Source organism: Equus asinus, chromosome 5 (assembly GCF_041296235.1).
Source record: "Equus asinus isolate D_3611 breed Donkey chromosome 5, EquAss-T2T_v2, whole genome shotgun sequence".
Lineage (NCBI taxonomy): Eukaryota > Metazoa > Chordata > Mammalia > Perissodactyla > Equidae > Equus > Equus asinus.
This window is the reverse complement of record NC_091794.1, coordinates 83,137,704-83,153,562: the sequence shown is the minus strand read 5'-3', so window position 1 is coordinate 83,153,562 and position 15,859 is coordinate 83,137,704. Positions and strand designations below refer to the sequence as shown.

General features: G+C 42.1%; 1 protein-coding gene across 8 annotated transcripts in view; it reads left to right on the top strand.

Annotated features, from left to right (window-relative positions):
* The window catches only part of CAP1 (cyclase associated actin cytoskeleton regulatory protein 1), a 27,954-nt gene extending 12,163 nt beyond the window's left edge, over positions 1 to 15,791 (top strand). For 2 of the 8 annotated variants that reach the window (XM_044770443.2, XM_070510248.1), the window contains exons 2-13: positions 1,764 to 1,888; positions 2,764 to 2,867; positions 4,383 to 4,460; positions 6,235 to 6,378; positions 6,480 to 6,565; positions 9,981 to 10,086; positions 11,284 to 11,461; positions 12,830 to 13,014; positions 13,193 to 13,316; positions 13,457 to 13,539; positions 13,862 to 14,005; positions 14,618 to 15,791. In XM_044770443.2, the coding sequence (XP_044626378.1) occupies positions 1,777 to 1,888; positions 2,764 to 2,867; positions 4,383 to 4,460; positions 6,235 to 6,378; positions 6,480 to 6,565; positions 9,981 to 10,086; positions 11,284 to 11,461; positions 12,830 to 13,014; positions 13,193 to 13,316; positions 13,457 to 13,539; positions 13,862 to 14,005; positions 14,618 to 14,701 (1,428 nt within the window). In that variant the 5' untranslated portion in view covers positions 1,764 to 1,776 and the 3' untranslated portion in view covers positions 14,702 to 15,791. The remainder of the gene's footprint in view (positions 1 to 1,763; positions 1,889 to 2,763; positions 2,868 to 4,382; positions 4,461 to 6,234; positions 6,379 to 6,479; positions 6,566 to 9,980; positions 10,087 to 11,283; positions 11,462 to 12,829; positions 13,015 to 13,192; positions 13,317 to 13,456; positions 13,540 to 13,861; positions 14,006 to 14,617) is intronic. The other 6 variants (XM_044770441.2, XM_044770442.2, XM_044770445.2 and 3 more) reach the window with 3 other exon arrangements.
* Positions 15,792 to 15,859: the final 68 nt, after the last annotated feature.

Genomic DNA, 15,859 nt, shown 5'->3' with positions numbered 1-15,859 from the left:
CACTGTGTATGAAGGAACATGTCTCACAACAGAATGAGTGGCACCTATTAATGGAAGATAGCTTGGGAGTTTATTGCATTTGCTGCGTTTCCCCCTGGGATTTATAGAGTGTGCTGGAGTATACATGTGTCTGTCCCTAGACAGTGCCCAGAATGGGCAGCAGTTCGGATGCTCGGGTAATGGTGGCATTACATGGGGGAGAATATATTGGCTGCTTCGTTTGCTCTCTTTGTGAGTGGGGCAGAGACTTGGAGGCTTGTGCTGCTTCTCCAAGCCAGGGAATGGAAAAGTTTATTTAGTTCACTTTCTCATTTTTTCTTTGATTCTCTTTTAAACAACATTCTCTTGCAAGTCACTGGGCCCAGAGAGACCACAGCCTGTACACAGAAAAAAATGGACAGGGGTTATATTGTCTCCCTTACTTTATCTTGTGAGCTGCTTATCTCTTGCACAGGGAGGACAGTGTGTTAAGTTGAGATGTTCTGGCATGTCGTCATCTTTGAGGGAATTGTCACTGCTATGGTCATTTTAGGCAGCTTTGAGGGAGTTGAGTTCATTTGGCTTCAGTTACCTGAACTAGTTAATACTTTGAAATGGAATCTCTCCAAGTCAAAGCTTTGACTGAAACTTCACTGGCTTTTGTCAGATCACTGATGGTCTCAAGCATTTTATGTAGATATATATTGATAACATTTAGCACTTATTTATGTGTATAGTGTGGGCAACTTTCAGAACACTTGTCCCTCTGGACTTTTGGGATGCTATGCTTCAGGTTCATTAACTTCATAAATATTTATTGAATACCTTCTACTTGCCAGATCATGGTCTAGATGGTAGAGTATAATAGAGAACAAGCCAGAGAAGGTCCCTTCTCTGGTGGAGCTTACTTTCTTTAGGATATTAGATGTTGAACAAGGCAAGTTCAGATGAATTAGAACTTGTGAAAGATGTGTAAGAAGCTCTTCTGGATGTGTCTGTTCTTCCTGCTCATCCTCATTTGCAGCCTGGCTCAAATGGAAGCTTCTCCATGCTCTCCTTATCTGATCCTTCCAGCTGATATGTTCTTCCCCTCTCTGAAATCCTGTGTTATTCTTTCTGCAACCTTCTTCTGTCACCTTAAAATTTTTTAGATGTTTGTTTTATAGTTAGTGTACATGTCAAGTCTCCACTATTAGACTCCACTATTAGTGAAGACAATAACTGCACTATAAGTTATTGAGAGCAGGATAAATATCCTATTCATCTTAGTTTTGGGCATCCCGTATGCAAGCAGGAGGACATTGTAGGAAAAAACACTGAACTTAGGGCCAGAAGATTTGAATTTGAGTGCTGGCTTCCTTGTTAACCAGCTATGTGAGTGGAGGCAAATCATTTACTTCACTGAAATTGTTTCTTATCTCTAAGAGTTTAGTAATTATCCTTCCATTCCTGAATAGCCGTTGTGAGGCACAAACTGAAATGATATATGTGGCTATACTTTGTAAATTCTAAGTCCTTACACAAATACTTGGTGGGATCATAGTGAATATTCAGTAAGTATTTGAATGAGGAAGCATTTGCTTTCAGTGAACACCTTTTCCTGGGTAGTTTTCTTGCTTAATGAGGTCTTTATGATTTTGCAAATAGTCTGTTTTCCATCTTATTTTATTATTAATGATTCTGTTCCTCAGAATTGTCACGCTCTTCACCCCAACAGTATTCTTTCTTTTCTCCTTAGGTGCTATGTAATTTTAAATCAACAAGTGACATTTGATCTGTTTCAGCAGGTGGTGCATTATGGCTGACATGCAAAATCTGGTAGAAAGATTAGAGAGGGCGGTGGGCCGCCTGGAGGCAGTATCTCAGTCCTCTGACATGCACTGTGGACATGGAGACAGTGCCCCAAAAGGTAAGCAGTATACAGCCCCGCAGAATACTTTGAGTAAAGACTCAGTGTCTTGCCTGAAATTTTTTTCTCTCACAGTGTCTTCTCTCCTTTTGGAGCTAACTTCCCAAAATGCTTAGTCTAGAAGGTTCATCGCCTGTAATTCGTATTGCTGTGAACAGATAAGGGAGGAGGAAGTGATTTGTGCAGGGAGGCCTGTGGTTAAGTTATTTTAACACAAGAACTTCCTGCTTGTGTGATATTTCCTGTTCTTTCTTTAGCAAAATGACTCCAGTGTAAGTCAAATGACAAGTGATACTAAAATTTCCTTTCTCCAAATGATTGGCAAATTAGCCATTTTGTACTTGTACCAACTGAATCATGGAATGTTAGAGCCAAAAGGAACCTTGGGGGGATCATTTTGTTTATTTTCATTTTATAGATAAATAAAATTAAGCTCAGAGAGGAAAAGGGACTTAGAGTCACACAGCCAGTTACTGGTGGTATTGGAACTGGAACCCAGCTTTCCTGACTCATGTTCCAGTATTCTGTTTACTTTATTTCCTTGCCTCTCCACTTTCATATCAAAGTGCTTTGTTTTGAGGAAGATTAGCCCTGAGCTAACATCTGCTGCCAATCCTCCTCTTTTTGCTGAGGAAGACTGGCCCTGAGCTTACATCCCTGCCCATCTTCCTCTACTTTATATGTGGGATGCCTACCACAGCATGGCTTGACAAGTGGTGCCATGTCCGCACCCAGGATCCAAACTGGCGAACCCCAGGCCACCAAAGCAGAACATGCGCACTTAACCACTGTGCCACCAGGCTGGCCCTTCGAAGTGCTTTTTAATAAATCGTCTTTCTGATGCAGGACTGATTCTTTGTGGTGTGTGTCTTCAGCAGGAACAGCTCCATATGTGCAAGTATTTGACTCACTGCTGGCTGGTCCTGTGGCAGAGTACCTGAAGATCAGTAAAGAGATTGGGGGAGATGTGCAGAAACATGTAAGGATGTTTTGCCCCTTTTCCCCTCTTTTAAGCACTGGCAGCTTTCTTCAAATCCTACTCAACTTTGGTTTAAGAGCCCCTTGAGAGGCTTCTGGCTCCTTCTACCTGCACTGAGGAGCTCAGTCCAGGCGCTGGAACAGTTCCTCAGATTTTTCCAGGCTCTTTGCTTTTATCACATATTCTGCGTAGGCTTCTTTTATACAGATAGCTTGCTTGGTGCATAAAATATGGCTCGGTTCATCTTTGTAGTGAGAATGTTCTACCAGTCTGAACCCAACGTGTTACATAACCAAGGCTAGGGTAGCTTATTCAAAGGAGCCATTATCATGACTTAGCACTTATAAAACTATGCTTGATAGTTATTAGTTATGCTAATGTGAGTTATTTTCACACTTAGCCCACAGCAAGAATATGAAGTAGGCAATGACAGGTGCCTCTCCACCCACCTCCCTTCATGTGCTGCCACCTACTTCCTCACCACCGCCCCACACTCACATACATATTCTGTCTCTCTCTTTGGGACCCAAATTCTTCCTGCTAGTCTTCTGAGTGATCCTTTGTAAGCAGTAACTATGTTTAAGATTTTCCTGGCCCTTCAGCAAAACTAGTTGCTTGATCTTTGGAAGATGCATTTGGAGCCTCTTGTAGCCCATCTGTCGGCATTGAGCTTAGCTCGAGAGTCTGGGCCTGGGGCTTAAATGGGAGCGTGGGGGCTTGCAGTTTTACTCATAGAGTGTGTGACATTTGGAAAGATTTTAAAGCATGTGTCACTTTTATATTTTAAAAATGCAAATCCAGAAAAAATAGATTACCTTGTTTGAATTTTTGCATTTTGATAGTGTTTATAGCTTCATGTTTCTTAAACTCTTGACCGTGACCCTCAGTAAGAAGTACATATTTGTAACTGAGATAAAAGTTTTACAAAACGTGCTTATGCTACTTGTACTGCACCTTTTTTTTTTTTACTTTTTATTTGGAAATGATTTCAAGCTGATATACTCATTGTTTTATTTTGTTCTATTAAGTTGATTTAATTCGTTATCTGTGAATGAGTCATGATCCAGCATTTGAAAGTAGCTTTAACCTAAAGGAATAAACACCTTGAGAACTTTAAAATAAATTTAGGCCTTTTCCTTTACTCCTACCTCTAGTTTTTGAGAAAAACACGGGTCTTTTGAGAAAAGAGCTTTTTTGGCGACGAGAGAGAGGAGGGATTTTTCAGTGTACTTCATATCACACTGCATGTGCAGTTGCTAACTTGACTTAATCTAAGGCTAGCCCTGATTATCTTCATATCCAACTCTGGATACATATCCCTGGTTAGATCCAGCAGGAGCAGGGGTATATGTAATTCTGCTATCAGTCCCTGGAACCTGGAAGACCTGAGGAAAGCAACATGAAGTGCCTGGGTTGCTACCAGAGTACCTGGAAGTGGAGGTTTCAGGTGTTTCTTATCAGGACCTCTCCAGTTGTAAGGTGTCATCGATAGCTGATTCTTCTCCTTCCCGGCAGGCGGAGATGGTCCACACAGGTCTGAAGTTGGAGCGAGCTCTCTTGGTTACAGCCTCTCAGTGCCAGCAGCCAGCAGGCGTAAGTTTACTAATAGCTGGTTTCATTTGGTTTGATACTCAGGACAAGTTGAGAGCTTTCTGCTGAGCTATCATGACATGCTAAAATAGACCTACCAGGCTCGTGAACCTTCACGCCAAAGTCCCAGAAGTAGAGTCAGACTCAAAGCGCCACTATGGGAATGTGCCCTTGAGTGTATATTGGGCTCCACTGGCTTTTCGCCTGTCATTTTACTTAGGACTGTAGTTATCCCTGGGACTTGGCTGGTTCTCTAACTAGACCGCCTTTTTTAGCCTCTTGACTGAGGCCAAATTCATCCTATTGTCCCCTAAGCTCTCTGGGTCATAGACAGTGGTTCTTTTGCTCCACTGTGGGTGGGCTTCAGTAATATTGCTGTGGAGATCCTAAAACTCTTAAAGTACTGCTGCTTCCCTCATTCTTCAGTGGTTGAGGATCTCCCCTTAGCTTTACTCCTGCCTCAAAATTTATGCTGCCAAAGTGTGAAAGTGAATTAGAGAAAATTTAGATTTTTCTCAGAGCCATAGATTTTAGTTCCGTTTAGTTTCTTCTGCATTTGGGGGGAATGCAGAGGGGTAACAGAATAAGTCTTCCTGCTAATGCTATATTAAAACCCTTGGACCCTTGGCCTGCCTGAATAATGTAAAAATAGTGCAAGATAATGTTAAATATATTAGACTCTAATTCTTAATCTATCTTGAATAGTTAAAGCATTTTGTCTAAATCTTTTCTCCAAACCCACACTTTCCACAACAAATCAGGCAGCTGAGACGCTATTATATTTCCCTTGCCTTAGACCAAGGATTGGCAAACTATAGCCTGCAGGACAAATCTGGCCTGCCACCTATTTTGTAAATGAAGCTTTTTTGGAATGCATCCATGCCCATTCTTTTAAGTATTTTCTCTTGCTGCTTTATGCACTACAGCAGCAGAGTTGAGAAATTGGAACAGAAACCATATGGCCTGCAAAGCCTGAAATATTTACAGAGTGGCTCTTTACAGAAAGTTTGCCAACTCCTGCTTTAGACTGTTTTCATGCTAAGATCTGAGAATTGAGATGTTCAGGAAACTGAGCTTTGGAGGAAGGATAAAAACACGGCAACACAAGATTCATCCATTTTGCTAAGCTATCTGCTGAAATGCCCAGCCCCCTAATTGCATTCGATTCAACAGATCTCTACTCAGCAGCTACTGTATGGCTAGCAATGTGTTAGGGCTAGATGGATTATAAAAGAAGGCTAAGACAAAGCCCTTGTCTGAAGATTTAATGAGAAAGAAAAACATATTCACATGGATCCATTAATAGTTTGTGTAAGGTGCAAAATTGGTTATGCTGACAATAAATGCACTAGGAGGCCAGTGTGGCTGGAGTTGGAGAGCTCTTCCTCGTGAAGCATGAGGGACATTTGGATAGATGGAAAAAGAAGAGACCATCATGAGTTAAGGCCCAGAAATGAACTAGTATTTCCTATTAGGAGGACAGAAAAGAGATAAGTGGCTGAAATATTAGAATTTTGTGGTATAGCTGGAGTATGAGTCCTGATCACGAACAGCCACAAAATCCAGCCTGAGGAGTTGGAACTCTATGAGGAGAATGAGATGATAAGCAGTATTTTAGCCATGTGAATCTGTGCAGGATGAATACAAGGAATACAAAGTTTATTTGGGTGCTTATTATATAGTTCATGAAGAATTCTTGCCTTCAGGATCAGAGTTGACCAACATAGAAAGCTTTCGTAGAAAGACTCTAATTTGAATCTTTTCCTGCTTTTCCTAGAATAAGCTTTCTGATTTGTTGGCACCCATCTCAGAGCAGATCCAAGAAGTGATAACGTTTCGAGAGAAGAACCGAGGCAGCAAGTTGTTCAATCACCTGTCGGCCGTCAGCGAAAGTATCCAGGCCCTGGGTTGGGTGGCTATGGTGAGCAGCGCAGCTTCCATGGGAGGGAAGGGATGGAATGAAAGAGGTGAGGAGACATGGCTGGAGAGGCTCTCAGTCACTGACAGCTTCTTTTTCTCTAGGCTCCCAAGCCTGGTCCCTATGTGAAAGAAATGAATGATGCTGCCATGTTTTATACAAACCGAGTCCTGAAGGAGTACAAAGATGTGTAAGTCCAGCCTTTCCTCAAGGGTAAAGGACAAACCCAGCTGGTTACTTGCTGGAGTAGCACTTTTGGGGTTAAGGCTGCCCGTGGCTGCAGTGTTGGTTCTCCTCTCTCAGGGCTGCTTTCTGGAAAGTTTGATAGATATTGGCTCATAGAAGCTGCATTTGCAAGCAGGAAGTATTTCTGCTGCCACTTCTGCTTTTTCTCCAGGGTTTGTAGAGGCCCTTTTAGTCTTCTAATCCTTACCCTTCTAGGTTTAGGAGGTTTTGCTGGAGGTAAAATGGACTAATGCCTGTTAATTTGCCTATTTAGACAGAAGTTTGTTCCTTCGTTGAGAATTTCTAACTGGCCCAGTGTTAAAAGGTTCAGTAAGATTTACCGGGAAATTACTCTGACTATTCATGTAGTCAGGTAAAGTGAGAGGAAGGCTGCTTGGTCAATGTGGGTGTTAAGCAAGCGGGGGAGGTCCTTGTATGTCTTTACCATGTATCTCCACCAGTCCTGACTGACTTCTCCATTGCTGGTTTTGAGCTGCAGTGACTGCATGCAGCCATTCCTTAGCTGCATAACTACCCAAACCATTTCTTTCGTCCATCCATCATCAGTCAACCAACATTTGTTGAGTGACTACTCTGTGAAGGAATAAGCCTTCATGTGTGTGAAATATGTCCCAGAACACCAGGCATCTTCTTGATCTTTCCAGCAACCTAGAATTAAGCATCACAATGTTTTGATTATACGCTACCATTACAGTCCATCACTTTACAGTTAAAGAAATTAGGTCTTATGCTAAATAACCATAAAGTCTTTCAACTAATACATAAGAAGAGAGGAAACTCGAACCATAGTGCAGTGCTGTTTCTATAATTTAATGCTGATTATTTCCTCCTAAAGGGAAGTTTTTATTTTTTGGAGGGGAGGGCATATTTTTTTTTTTTTTTGGGGGGGGGGGCTCTTTTTTTTTTTTTTTTATTAATGTTATGATGGATTACAAGCTTGTGAAATTTCAGTTGTACATTTTTGTTAGTCATGTTGTGGGTACACCACTTCCCCCTCCGTACCCTCCCCCCACCCCCCCTTTTCCCTGGTAACCACCGTTCAGATCTCCTTCTCAATATACTAATTTCCACCTATGAGTGGAGTCATATAGAGTTCGTCTTTCTCTGACTGACTTATTTCGCTTAACATAATGCCCTCGAGGTCCATCCACATTGTTGTGAATGGGCCAATTTCGTCTTTTTTTATGGCTGAGTAGTATTCCATTGTGTATATATACCACATCTTCTTTATCCAATCATCAGTTTCTGGGCATGTAGGCTGGTTCCACGTCTTGGCTATTGTAAATAATGCTGCGATGAACATAGGGGTGCAAGGGACTCTTGAGATATCTGATATCAGGTTCTTAGGATAGATACCCAGTAATGGGATGGCTGGGTCATAGGGTATTTCTATTTTTAACTTTTTGAGAAATCTCCATACTGTTTTCCATAGTGGCTGTACCAGTTTGCATTCCCACCAACAGTGTATGAGGGTTCCTCTTTCTCCACAACCTCTCCAACATTTGTCGTTCTTGGTTTTGGATGTTTTTGCCAATCTAACGGGGGTAAGGTGATATCTTAGTGTAGTTTTGATTTGCATTTCCCTGATGGTTAGCGATGATGAACATCTTTTCATGTGTCTATTGGCCATATTCATATCTTCTTTTGAGAAATGTCTGTTCATGTCCTCTGCCCATTTTTTGATCGGGTTGTTTGTTTTTTTGTTGTTAAGCAGTGTGAGTTCTTTCTATATTATGGAGATTAACCCTTTGTCGGATAAGTGGCTTGTAAATATTTTTTCCCAATTAGTGAGCTGTTTTTTTGTTTCAATTCTGTTTTCCCTTGCCTTGAAGAAGCTCTTTAGTCTGATGAAGTCCCATTTGTTTATTCTTTCTATTGTTTCCCTCAACTGAGGAGTTACAGTGTCCGAAAAGATTCTTTTGAAACTGATGTCAAAGAGTGTACTGCCTATATTCTCTTCCAAAAGACTTATTGTTTCAGGCCTAATCTTTAGGTCTTTGATCCATTTTGAGTTTATTTTGGTGTGTGGTGAAAAAGAATGGTCGATTTTCAATCTTTTGCATGTGGCTGTCCAGTTTTCCCAGCACCATTTGTTGAAGAGACTTTCTTTTCTCCATTGTAGGCCCTCTGCTCCTTTGTCGAAGATTAGCTGTCCATAGATGTGTGGTTTTATCTCTGGGCTTTCAATTCTGTTCCATTGATCTGTGGACCTGTTTTTGTACCAGTACCATGCTGTTTTGATCACTGTAGCTTTGTAGTATGTTTTGAAATCGGGGATTGTGATTCCGCCGGCTTTGTTTTTCTTGCTCAGGATTGCTTTAGCAATTCGTGGTCTTTTGTTCCCCCATATGAATTTTAGGATTGTTTGTTCAATTTCTGTGAAGAATGTTCTTGGGATTCTGATTGGGATAGCATTGAATCTGTATATTGCTTTAGGTAGTATGGACATTTTAACTATGTTTATTCTTCCAATCCATGTGCAAGGAATGTTTTTCCATCTCTTTATGTCATCGCCTATTTCTTTCAAGAAAGTCTTGTAGTTTTCATTGTATAGATCCTTCACTTCCTTGGTTAAGTTTATCCCAAGGTATTTTATTCTTTTCGTTGCGATTGTGAATGGGATAGAGTTCTTGAGTTCTTTTTCTGTTAGTTTATTGTTAGTGTATAGAAATGCTACTGATTTATGCACGTTAATTTTATACCCTGCTACTTTGCTGTAGTTGTTGATTATTTCTAATAGTTTTTCTGTGGATTCTTTGGGGTTTTCTATGTATAAGATCATGTCGTCTGCAAACAACGCGAGTTTTACTTCTTCGTTACCTATTTGGATTCCTTTTATTTTTTTTTCCTGCCGAATTGCTCTGGCCAGCACCTCCAGTACTATGTTGAATAGGAGGGGAGGGCATATTTTGATACAAGGTACTGTAGGTACTGCTACAAAAGGCAGTTGACTTTTTGGCATCCTAGCATTCCTCAGTGATGCTGGAGAGAGCTCCTCTCTACCATGCCTTCATGCTCAGAATGTTTGCTTTTATCAGTTTTATATATTAGGTTCTGCCTAAGGTCTACTTTGAAAAAAATGTTTTTGCTATTTAAAAAAAGTTTGAGAAATACTCCTATAAGAGACAGAAGGAGATATAATTTGGAGTTCCTGTCCTAATGGACTGTGGTCTAATTAGGGTAATAGAGCAGGTTAAAAAGAACAGCAAAGCTCTGTGATGACAGAAAAGCTGCCATTGAGGAGAGCCTCAGAAACACCCCAGGCAGGAGGATGTGAGCTCACAGATAGGAGGGGGTCTGGAATCACTATTGTAATGTACCCTGACTGCCTGTGATGAGTTCTTCTTTAATTCTCCCAGGGATAAGAAGCATGTGGACTGGGTCAAAGCTTACTTGAGTATATGGACAGAGCTGCAGGCTTACATTAAAGAGTTCCATACCACCGGACTGGCCTGGAGCAAAACGGTTAGTGAGTCCTCCCTCCCTCCTTTTATCCCTCCAGGACAGAGTCCACAGGTTTCTTAGACTTTAGCACTACCTTGGTCCAAGAAGGATGCTAGTCTTTGAAGTGGAGGATAGAAAGAAAAAAGGGAGAAGGAAAGGGGGGAAAAGAAAAGAGTAAAGAAAGCAAGGGTTAGAGAAGGGATATTCACTTCTATTCAGTTTCAGTAAACATGGGTCAGGGACATTGGGCTGAAGGGGAGACAGATGAATGAGTGACATTATGCCAGCCCTCAGGAAGCTTAAAAATACAGATACAAAACGCCAATACAAATCACCAAGCTCAGTGCTATAATAAAGATACACACTACAGAGAATAAGGAAGAGAAGCGTGCGTCTCACTGGGAGAGATTGGACTTTGAAGGGTATACTCTGATCTGGGACTTTGTTCAAGTACAGGACAGTGAGAAGTGGGAGAAATGGGGATATCAGCAAACAGCAAAGCTTAAACAAAATAAATGTAGAAGTTGGTCATCTCTGCCTTCAATAAGGAGAGAGTGTCAGATTTTTAGGAGGAAAGGCTGGAACAGAAGGTAGACTATAATAGGTGATAAGTAACTATCATAGGTATTTGAGCAAGACAGTGATCAGCTTTGTCCTTAAAGAAGTCTCAGTTTATAGGTTAGGGATAAGGGCTTCTGCTCACACTTTGAAAGTACTCATGGTGCTATGGGCTGGTACGAAAGAATTTGCAGGAGATATAACCAAGATAATAGAAAGATTTAATGAGATTGAAGGAGTTGGAAGATTCAAAGAAGATTGAGCAGTCAAGCTTGGATGGTAATGTCTTTCACTGAAATAGAGACAGTGGGGTGATTGTACAGGTAGGGGAGCAGGCAGGAGATGATGAACTCAGCTTTGGACTCGTTGAGTCTGAGGACACGCTAAGTAGAGTTTTTAGAACTGTGCGTTTAGAGCTGGAATTAGGTAGAGGCCAAAGGAAAAATGTGAATGTTAAAAAATGGAGCTGAGTTGAATCCTTGGGAAAGGGTGAGAAGGAATAAAGCCAAGTTGGGTGTGGGTAGGGAGCGTTAGTCATTGTGTCAAAGGCTACAACAGTGGGTACCCCATGTACCCGGAACATGTGCCGGACCCTATTGGGAATGGTCCAGTAGAGGGGAAGAGACAGGATGGCTATGTTACCTGCACTTATTGTTCCAGGGACCTGTGGCAAAAGAACTGAGTGGACTGCCATCTGGACCCTCTGCTGGATCCGGTCCTCCTCCCCCCCCACCAGGCCCACCTCCTCCCCCAGTCCCCACCAGTTCAGGCTCTGATGAGTCTGCTTCACGCTCAGCACTGTTTGCTCAGATTAATCAGGGGGAGAGCATCACACATGGTGAGTACTTTGGCAAGAAGAGTCAGTACAGTAAGTTGTTGGGGCCAGACCTTACTAACTAGAGATGCAGCCATCTGTAAACCAGAAACCCTGGTTTGTGTATGGGAAAATTCATTGGGTGTCACATTCCTTCAAGTTGCCCAAAGGGACAGCAAAGCTGGCTTAAATAGAAATTGAAAATGGGTGATTATAGTTGGGGGAGCCCTCTGCCCCATAGGAAAGTGATTTAATATTAAGTGGCATGTATAGATACCCTGTTGAGCCAAGGCTTGGTGCCGGCAGTTTTCCCCAGAGGTTTTTCTGTGTCACCACATGGTTTCTTTGGGAAGTCATCATGTCCGGGGTTAACTTCCTCAGAGGATGTATATTAGTCATATGGGAAATTTACATAAGAATTACCTAATGTTGGTATAGAAACCCTTATACACAGCAGGTGGAAGTCTAAATTATACAGCCTCTTCTAGGAATCCACCTATAAAAATTTCTGAAATAAAGAACAAGTTTTCTACAGTGTTATTTATAGCAGCTAAAAATGGTGTAACAACCTAAGTATCAACAGTAAGAAAAATGGTTAACTGTAGATCATCCTCTTGATGGGGTATTATGCAGCCATTTAATCTCTTTAAAGGGAACCATGCTGTGTTTAAGAAAAAAATCTAGTATTTAAACTACAACCACAAGGACTGGTGGAGCTAAAAAGGCCAGTCGGTATTGGTTATAGATTGGGCCATGTTCAAAGGCAAGGAGTATGTCAGCCTGCTGAAGGTGATTATGGAATCTTTTCTCTAAAAAAAAAAGATAATTTTAGAAACTACAGGTTAACATGAGAAAGTTTTTGTTGAGTGTTAACAGGTTAAACCAAATTTAACAGTGTATAGTTATAACCAAATAAAAAACAACTGTCAATAGAAAAAATACTGAAAGGAGAGTTTGAAATGCTAACACTGATTAGGAGGTGGTAGGTTAGCTGAGGGTGAGGTTTTTTTCTTTTACCAAATTTTCTTGACTATCATATGTTACTTTGTCTTTGTTGCTGTAAAAACTACATAGATACGTTGTGACTATATCCTTGGTATGTCTTTCTAGATCTTTTTCTGTGTATTTACATAGGCATCCCCCCTCCATATACACATGCATTACATGATTTATTTTTTAAACGGAATTACATAATTTAACCTTGGGGTAGAAGAGAAATTATAAAAGCGCTTCTCCAAAATTGCTTGTGAGAGAACATGTCATAAGCTCTGGGTTTTGGCCTTAAATTTTTTGTTAAGGATCAGTTTAACTTCTGATAGCAGAAGTTGGTTATCGACTCAGCCCAGAACCCTGGTGTGAAGGACAAGAATAAGGCAGCCACTGTTCTTACAGCCCTGAAACATGTATCTGATGACATGAAGACACACAAGAACCCTGCCCTGAAGGCTCAGAGTGGACCAGTACGAAGTGGCCCCAAACCATTCTCTGCACCTAAACCAGGAGGCAGCCCATCCCCCAAACCAGCCACAAAGAAGGAGCCACCTCTGCTTGAACTGGAGGGCAAGAAGTGGAGAGTGGTGAGTTAAAGATGCCAGGACTTGGGGACCAAGGAGTGAAGACAGGTTAAATGGAGCACAGCCAAATGAGGGCAGGGTTCTGGCTTAGGGTCGCAAGAGCGAAAGTTTGGGATAGCCTGTTTTTTGGGGTTGCATGCGCTTAGTGATTAGATTCATGAAAGAGGTATCTCTTTAACAGGAAAATCAGGAGAATGTTTCCAACCTGGTAATTGATGACACGGAGCTGAAACAGGTGGCTTACATATACAAGTGTGTCAACACAACATTGCAAATCAAGGGCAAAATTAACTCCATTACAGTAGGTGAGTTCTTGTTGTCCTAGGCAGGCTCTGTCCTAGAGCCCGAGAGGGCTGGAACCATACCTACTCTATTCCTGAAGATTCTTAAATATACTGCTTTCCTTTAAAGTTAGACTGTTGACCTACTCCCTTTCTTCTCCTAGATAACTGTAAGAAACTCGGCCTGGTGTTCGATGACGTGGTGGGCATTGTGGAGATAATCAATAGTAGGGATGTCAAAGTTCAGGTAACTTGCTATCTTGACTCCTTCCTTTGGTCCCTGAGGAATTAATTAAAAGAGACAGCCGACCCACAGATGTTGCTGTGCTGGGAATCTGATTCTACAGTCTGTAAGCTGAGCTGCTTTGGATGTGGCAGGAGAGGAGTTGGCTCTTACAGTGAGCTCTTTCCAGCACCCATCCCAGCCTGTTCGTAGTATCCGATATCTGTTGAAACCTCTGAGCTTTTCATGTCGTTTCTGAATCACGTGAAACAGTGAAAGCTTTTCCCGCGGCTTACTCTTGTTCTCCCCAGCTCCTGAGACTCAGCGTTCTTGGTTTTGTCTGCAGGTAATGGGTAAAGTGCCAACCATTTCCATCAACAAAACAGATGGCTGCCACGTTTACCTCAGCAAGAATTCCCTGGATTGTGAGATAGTCAGTGCCAAATCTTCTGAAATGAATGTCCTCATTCCTACAGAAGGCGGTGACTTTGTAAGTTTCTTGATCTCTTTAGTAGGATCATCTAAAAACAGAAGGGACTGAAGACTTCTTGCATGAGAAAGCCTAGTGGATGGACCTTCTGCACTGAGCGGGTCAGACCCAGCAGTGCACACCGAAATGTGAGGGAGTCCCACTCCCCCGAGTGGAGCTCCCCCAGAGCTCCCAAGGAGAGTGGTTTCTGCCTTTCTTAGGCTGAGCAGGTGCTCAGGGTAGTAAAAAGGAATAGGACTGAGTCAGAGGCCCCTGTTGAGCTGGTGCCATGAAGCCCACACATTCTCATCTGTCCCTCATAGCTTTATCAGTCTGTGTAAGATCACTGATCAGTGAACAGTAGGAAACGGATTCAGACTTGCATCTGGCTGTCCTTGGAGCCTTTGTTCTCATTCCTACACACAGTGCTCCTTCGTTGGGTTAGTGGTAGGGGCGGGGGTAGTAGAAGATGGGGCGCCTCCAGTCACACAGCCGTGCTTCTTCAGGGGGTTCGGTTTCTCTCACTACATCCTACCTGCTCTCAGAGTTTAATGAAAGCGTTGAGACAAGTGTAAGATTTAACCCCAGCTTTTTTTTAGCTCAGATTTAAACCTGTTGTTTCTTTATTTGCAGAATGAGTTCCCAGTCCCTGAGCAGTTCAAGACCCTATGGAATGGGCAGAAGTTGGTCACCACAGTGACAGAAATTGCCGGATAAGCGAAGTGCCACTGGGTTCTTTGCCCTCTCCCTCACACCATGGGATAAATCTTTATCGAGACGGTTCTTTTCTAGATTTCCTCTACCTTTCTGCTCTTAAACTGCTTCTCTGCTTTGAGAAGCACAGCTACCTGCCTTCACTGAAATATACCTCAGGCTGAGATTTGGGGTGGGATAGCAGGTCAGTTGATCTTCTGCAGGAAGGTGCAGCTTTCCATGTAGCTCAACCACACCGCCAGTCCATTCTTAAGGAACTGCAGGCCAGGACTGGTGTGTTTTCGCTTTCAGCCTTTGGGAGTTATTTGGCCAACAGTCTTTTGGGAAGAATAAAGCAGTCCCCAGGAATTAACAGATCAGAATGGTCACACAAATTAATATTTTCTAACAATAAGCACGAAGGTAGCAGAAGCTAGTGTGATTCCAGTTGGTTCTTCTAACCAAACTAATTTTTCAGTGTTGACAAGTGAGGCAAGTATTGCACTGGACCAAAGGCTGAAGCTTGGCCTTCTAGCATTCCAAGCAAAATTGTTTCCTATAAGCATTCCTTTTATTCTGCATTCCATCCTGGGTCTGCCGGAACCTGAGATAGTAGGTTCTTCTGTACCAGCGGCTGTGGCAGTGCCCCGCACCCAGGCCAGTTAAAGGAGTCTTGGACCCTTTCTTTCTCTGGGATCCCTGCCCAGCACCTTCCTACAGAGATGACTTGAAAGAAAAAAAAAAAAAGGAAAAACAACCTACCATTCCAAGGAATCTGGCATTCCTTCCTCCTTCCATGCTAGGTGCCTGTCATCCATCCTCACTGCCTCCTTGCCCTGTCATGCTCAACCGCTTTTGGCCTCTGTCCAGGCACCTGAACAGAGGACTAAAATCTCCATGCAGGCTGGTTTTAGGTCTTATGTAAAAATCTTGCACAGCATTGCTAATGTAAATTTCAGTTTTTCCCTCTAGGTCACTTACCAAAATATGCAACTTTTTTTGGTGGAAAGAGAGATTGTCCTGTGACTTCTACCCATTTCCTGAGGCCTGTGGAAATAAACCTTTATGTACTTAAAGTTATACAGAAAATAGAATAAAATTAATACCAAACTTGTTTAGTATTTACCTATGATATTTCCTGTACAGACATGTCAGGGTATTGAAAAGAAAAATGACACCAAG